General features: G+C 33.7%; 1 protein-coding gene across 4 annotated transcripts; it reads left to right on the top strand.

Moving 5' to 3' along the window:
• Nucleotides 1–540: 540 nt before the first annotated feature.
• Nucleotides 541–5,480, top strand: LOC145124118 (uncharacterized). Of its 4 annotated transcripts, XM_079059345.1 has the most exons (3): nt 541–790; nt 1,906–1,964; nt 3,692–5,480. In XM_079059345.1, exon 3 carries the CDS (start codon nt 3,713–3,715, stop codon nt 5,363–5,365), a length of 1,653 nt encoding a protein of 550 aa, XP_078915471.1. In that variant the 5' UTR covers nt 541–790; nt 1,906–1,964; nt 3,692–3,712; the 3' UTR covers nt 5,366–5,480. The 4 variants fall into 4 exon arrangements, with proteins under 4 accessions (XP_078915471.1, XP_078915470.1, XP_078915474.1 ...); XM_079059344.1 differs by lacking the exons at nt 541–790; nt 1,906–1,964 and adding an exon at nt 2,889–3,044; XM_079059348.1 differs by lacking the exons at nt 541–790; nt 1,906–1,964 and adding an exon at nt 3,104–3,122.
• Nucleotides 5,481–6,973: the final 1,493 nt, after the last annotated feature.

Here is a 6,973-nt window from a genome sequence, read left to right as displayed (position 1 = left end):
ACTATATTTTTTAAAGATAAATAAGCTAGGAATCACTTATCACGACCTGCTTTCTTGCTTTCTGAGTTTCTGGGTATGCAAATATTTTGAAGAGGGTATGCAAGATTAGTTGCAATATATAATTTTTTATAGGACATAGATAATCACATTCTTGTAAAAAGTCGAGCCATATTTTTATTTACAATAAAAAATAAAAGATGCTAGACGATCTGATATTTGTAGCTAATAAAAAAAACCGTATGCACAAACACTGCGTTTTGGGTCCATATATGATGATGTGATTCTAATTTTTCAACGTGTTATCTATAGATAAAGTCAGCTTTATAGAGACGTTCGTTAATATTTCACCAATCATCGTTTCTATAAATCATTTCAAATGCATAGTTATGTAATGAACGCTTGTATAAGGTAAATAATGCAAATTATAGAACAAGAAGGACTACTACCGATAATATAGAAGGATATTTGGCCTGCTACCATTAACCAAGGTATATTTAAAAGTAAATTCTCTCTCCACACCAACACCCATAGAAGCCAGAGAAACGATGAAGTCATAACTTGAAATATATGCATAAACACTTGTACAATTTCTATGGTTTTGTGTTTTTACCTCTGTTTACTCTGAACAGTTGTTTCATAAAGTGAATCTTGGAGCTTGCGTCTGACATTAGAGAGGGATTCGAAGCAGAAGGAAGAAGCGTTTTTTGATTTTTGAATGCAATTGTTCTTGTCGTCGTGCTTGCTTCACTCCATTGTCATCCATTTGCGAGCTTGATCGTCTTCATTGCAGGTAAACTTCTAAATTTTAAATTTTAAATTCTTCCCTGATTCTTGTGCATTTCCGTTTTTGGATACTACATTTGACCGTTGGGTCTACTATTTCTTCAGCATTTCATGGTCAAAGTTGGTGTTTTTAAGATCAAATCTTTGGTGGGTGTTCCTAAAATTTCCTTCAGATCAATCTTTACCATTTATAAGGTGTTTCAGGATCAAATTTTTGGTGGGGTTTTTTTTTTTTTTTTTTTTTTTGTCGATATCTTTAGAAATTTGTTGTTTAGTCACTGTTTAGGTTCTCTAAGTTTAGGAAATTTGTTATTTTAGATCAAATTCAATTCTTTGTTGGGTGTTTGACTGTTTGTCAAAGTCAACACTTCAGTTATGAACTTATGATTTAACACTTGTGATGTAATTTCGGAAAATAGGTTTTAAAGATTAAATCTTTGAGGGAATTTCTCAAAAGCCAAATGCTTTGAGATTACTGCATCTATTCTTGTCTTTGTTTTGGAAATTTTTGGAAAATAATTTTTGAAACATCAAACCCATCATACCCTTTTGTTGGAATTGTTCTAATCTATGGTGGGTATATGTCAAATTTCCAAGAAATTCTTGATTAAATCATTGATTGTGCATTCTAATTTTAGATAATAGTGTTTATAAAGATCAAATCGTTGGTGGGTATGTCTAAAATCTTTTAGAAACTTATTGTTTAATCTTTGACTGTACTCCGTGAAGTAGGAAAATAGTGTTTTCAAAGCATGATCTTTGATATTGTTTTTGTACAAAGCAACAATTTTCAATTCCAAAAGCAATACCGATTTGCATTAAAACTTATACATTACCCGCAATTGGTCTAAAAAAGGGTAACCTTAATCTTTAGGAGGGTATTTCACACATTTCTTAGAAACTACTTTACGAATCCTAGATTGTGCTTTTAACAAATTAGGAAAGTTCTTTTTTTTTTTTACATAAAGTTCAAGTTTGTTTAAAAGGTTTTTGCTTGAAGTTCTTCTAAAACAACACACCCAACAATACCCCACCAAAGCCCCCTTCTTTTTTTTCAAATTCTCTGATTTTTTAGATGATTTTAGTTTTGTTAATTATTCATTTTGTATTTGTTCTTCACAGAAGCATTAGTCTTGGATTTTAAGTAATTCAAATGATGGCAAGAAACCAATCACATTGAGGTATGGATTTGATCTTGTATTAATTGCCCCAAAATTTAATTTGCATTTGGTGGGACCATCATCGACATGGCTATAAATGAAATTTTGATTATGGACCCATAAAAATTAAAAATAATAGAATAAAAAGATGGACTTTATGTTAACTTGGGTATTGGTGGATAACCGATTAAACTATGTTTAAATTTTGATACTACTCAGTCCCTATAGCTATATGGAGGTCCGTCTGCAGTGACTCTAGAGCATGAGTCAACTACTCGGTTACTATACCTATGTTTAAATTCTGATTCCACTGGAATGTTCCCTTTTCCAAAAAAAAAAAAACTTTTAGTTATTTGAAAAATAATTTGATGGTTTGGTGTCATTTCAATTTTGTAAAATATTGTATTGTATGGGTTGTAGTGAGGGTTGATAGAGACCCTCTAAAGTCCCCACTTCAAAGCAAAGTCTCGATTCAGTTTTCTTCATTTCTAAAGAATACTTGCTCTAAAATTTTGGAAAAATCCAAAATTTTATATTAAAAACTCATACTTCATAAAACTATTTATAGTTTTGTAACGCCAAACATGTTTTCATTCAATGTAGTAATTATCAAATCTCGAGCTTGAAACGAAGCAAAATTCGTTTGACTTTATAGCTAGAAGTTAACTCGATTGACTCTAGATTCGTTTTTCGAAAATAAGATATATAATGAGGACAAAAAGGCCCAAATTTGAATCTTAGCATTTCGAAACATGACTTCACATATACATATATAATTTTCTGATAAATAATAGACATAATTGTCCTTTTACAGTTTATTTCACAGAGAAAAAAAACGTACATGTCATATCATTTTCATAATAAAAAATCAGAAACTTTCTTGATAATTGCCTTTAATAGGCGGCTCTTTCTTAGCCACTGAAATGTCGTCCCCTCACTTTCATCATCTTTACACTACAATCGTGTAAAGTAAATCAGAAAGAAAAATAAGCAACAATTTTGTTCATATATATAGATAGATATATCTATATATAATTTCTTTGTATTATTAGAACTTGATGGTCATTACTCATTACACACATGTGGGGTTTGCATTTCCTTGTAATTACTTTGCCTCTCTTATTTTAAGTAAACAGATTATATATGACGATGCAAGATTCTCCAATCTTCTATATATTGGTCCCTTTTTCTTTCTTTAGTTTTTATTTAATTATTTGATAATTTGAAAGTTAGGTGATGCAAACTTTCCTATAGTTTAACGAAAAAGTAGTGATTTTTTCTGATTTTTAATCTTATTTTCGATAACTTAACTTGAGCATGTTGGTTTCTCAAAGCTTCAAGAATCAAATTTGATCTTGGTTTCCTTAAATTTCTTGATCTTGCTCCTTTTTTCTTTTTTATTTCATTAATAAAGTTTCATGTTGGGATTTTTCCACATCTTTTAAGAACGAGGTTCGATTTTTTATCTTGTTTTGGATCGCTTTACTTAAACATATCGGTTTCTTTGAGCTTTGACGATTCAAATTGACCTGAAAAAAGTCAAAATTGAGGTCTTAGATCTATAATATCCATGTAAAATCTATATGTACATCTGTTTAGTCTTAAAGCTTCGATTTTTATCGATTTTCAGTTCAGTATGTCGGTTTCTTTAGGCTTACAGATTCAAAATTGACCTCAATAACTCAAATTTGAGTTTATTTTAATTTAAACCCCTGAAAATATTGCGTTTTTCTTCGTATGTTTTGCAGATTAGAGTTGGTTAAGTTTCAATGGCCGACCTCCGATTAGCCGATGAGTCGCTTTCACGTGCTAAAGATCTTGTTCCGGTGGCTTTGGAAAAGGCACGAGAAGTGAAAGAATTCCCAGGAAGATGGAAAATGATTATATCTCGATTAGAGCAAATCCCATCTCGTTTATCAGATTTATCAAGCCACCCATGTTTCTCGAAGAACACGTTATGCAACGAACAATTAGAAGCAATCTCCAAGACTTTGAATGAATCAATCGAGTTGGCAGAAACATGTTCAAAGGGAAAATACGATGGAAAGCTCCAAATGCAAAGCGACCTCGATTCATTATCAGGAAAACTCGATTTGAATCTTCGAGATTGCGGGCTTTTAATCAAAACCGGTGTTCTTGGTGAGGTCACCATGTCAACCGATCTTGAAGGTACAAGTCATCGAAGCACGGACAATAACATCCGAGAATTACTTGCGAGGCTGCAAATTGGTCATTTGGAAGCTAAACATAAAGCTCTCGACACCCTTGTTGATGTGATGAAAGAAGATGAAAAGACGGTTTTGTCCATCGTGGGACGTAGCAACATCGGAGCTTTGGTACAACTCCTCACCGCTACTTCACCAAGAATCCGGGAAAAAACGGTTACTTTGATCTGTTCATTGGCGGAATCTGGCGGTTGTGAAAGTTGGCTAGTTTCGGAAGGTGTTCTTCCACCTCTAATCCGGTTGTTAGAATCCGGAAGCTCAATCGGAAGGGAAAAATCCGTAATCGCCCTTCAAAGACTGTCAATGTCGGAAGAAACCGCAAGGGCGATAGCGGGACACGGCGGTGTCCCGCCTCTCATCGACATTTGTTCCACCGGAATCGGTGATTCCGTTTCCCAAGCTTCGGCCGCTTGTACTTTGAAAAACTTATCTGTAATCCCCGAACTGCGCCAAACCCTAGCCGAAGAAGGAATCGTGAAAATCATGATTTCGGTTCTCGATACTGGAATCTTGTTGGGATCAAAGGAATACGCAGCGGAATGTTTACGGAATTTAACCTCGAGCAACGATGATCTAAAAAGATCGGTGATTAACGAAGGTGGGGTCCGCAGTCTATTGGCTTACCTCGATGGCCCATTACCTCAAGAACCCGCAGTTGCAGCTTTACGGAATTTGGTCGGGTTAGTGTCAATGGAAACCCTAATTTCACTCGGACTGCTTCCGAGAATCGTCCACGTGTTAAAATCGGGCTCACTCGGGGCCCAAAAGGCTGCCACGTCATCGATATGTCGTATTTGTAACACGACGGAAGTGAAAAAACTCGTTGGTGAAAGCGGGTGTGTCCCGTTGTTGATCGGTTTGCTCGAGGCTAAATCGAATGGGGTTCGGGAAGTGGCAGCTCAAGCCCTTGCGAGCCTAATGACGGTTCAATGCAACCGAAGAGAGGTTAAAAAAGATGATAAAAGTGTCCCGAGTTTGGTTCAACTGCTTGATTCTAGTCCGCAAAATACGGCTAAAAAATACGCGGTTTCTTGTTTGGGTTTGCTTTCTTCGAGCAAAAGGTGTAGGAAACTGATGGTTTCTTACGGGGCAATCGGGTATCTCAAGAAACTCAATGAGTCTGAGACACCCGGTTGTGGGAAGTTGCTTGAGAAGTTGGAAAGGGGGAGGTTGAGAAATTTGTTTGGGAAAAAGTAGATTTTGTTGTTTCATTATCTTGTATGAAACAGAAACACTAGTGGATGTATGAATTTATTAACTTTTGGGATGTTTTCATAAGTTTCTACAGAAATAAGTAATTGTTGTAAGTAAATTATTTATTGTTTTGGGTTGTTACTTTATCTTTTGAAAGTAGACAGTTTTATGATGCTATGAGAAAAGAAAGTACATAGATTCATATGCATTGAATTATAGGTAAATTCGTGGATTTGCTAAATTTTGTTTCTAATGGATTAGATGAGTAAAGCTAAAAAGGTATGGATGAGTAGAAACCAAAAGTTATTGGATAAGTAGAAAGGTCTCGACGATCACATGTTTGGTTTGATCCAACTGTGGAACACTGGAACCTGATTTCTTTCGTATAGAACTTTAAACTCAATATTTTCAGTTTAATTAAGGGTTTTTTTTTTCTGCTTTTAATTATTTTTCTTAATTTAATAAATTGTTTAGTGATTTCATCACATATACTAGTTTATAACCTGTGGGAACCACGGTTTATAAAATTAATTAAAATTTCATAATAAAAATTTATAATTATTAATCAATTATTTTAAATAAATCATTTTAAATAAATTATTAATTAAGAAATATATTAAATTTTTAAAGTTTATATAACTTCAAATTTAACATATAATTAGAAAAATGTAAATTTGAATTTTGAAATAAGTTGTCTAATATATTTACATGATACATGACATAATATTAATCAGAAGTTGTATTAGAGTGACACTTGGCAATTGAGATTAAAACTATTTATTTATTAGAATAAGGATTTTACGCAACTATTATAAGCAATTTTTGTTGCTTCTAAACCTCAAATTTGTCATTACCAAATATTGAACGATTGGAATGACGCATTTACTTGTAAATGTTAAATGTATATATAGATAATATTTGTATAGTCCCATGTATTATATATAACGTGAATAGTATTAGCTACCGAAAATATGTTGTCTAGCATGTTAGTGGATATAGATGATTCCATTTCCCAAGCTTCGGCCGCTTGTACTTTGAAAAACTTATCTGTAATCCCCGAACTGCGCCAAACCCTAGCCGAAGAAGGAATCGTGAAAATCATGATTTCGGTTCTCGATACCGGAATCTTAGGTATATGGTAAAATGTTTGAAAACACTTGAATTAGAGTATGTTTGCCAAACAACGACCTTACTTTGATAAAGTTATTGAATATAAATGCATATGAAAAAAAACCGAAAGAAATTGGTGAAAACTATACATCCAGTAAGAAAATGAGAGTCGGGCATGTGGGACGAACCAAACAAAGTACTGAATAAAATACATTGTCGAGCATATTGAAAACTCCTCATTCTTTTAACCATATCTTACACTCTAGTGCTCCGATTAACGTGATTCAAGATGTTTTAGAAAGAAGACAAAGTTTTCTACAACTTTAGCGTTTGGTGGTTAAGATAATTCTGCCATTTGCATTACCAAAATTAGCTTGGAAATCATGAGTTTTTGAGCCTTCCTAGGACGCCTAGGCATTTTTGGCTTTTCAAGATGGGATATTTTTTTGACATAAATCAACATCGGCATTTTTGGGGCGTCTTGGGATGGCTAGCATGTTT

The sequence above is a fragment of the Lactuca virosa genome, chromosome 7 (assembly GCF_052849685.1).
Source record: "Lactuca virosa cultivar CGN04683 chromosome 7, Lactuca_virosa_CGN04683_v6, whole genome shotgun sequence".
NCBI lineage: Eukaryota > Viridiplantae > Streptophyta > Magnoliopsida > Asterales > Asteraceae > Lactuca > Lactuca virosa.
Note: the sequence above shows the minus strand (reverse complement) of the source record. Positions and strands in the feature narration are given on the sequence as shown.

What these genes read in the sequence shown, in the direction of transcription:
- LOC145124118 (XM_079059345.1), top strand. Translation starts at nt 3,713, where the DNA reads ATGGCCGACCTCCGATTAGCCGATGAGTCGCTTTCACGTGCTAAAGAT.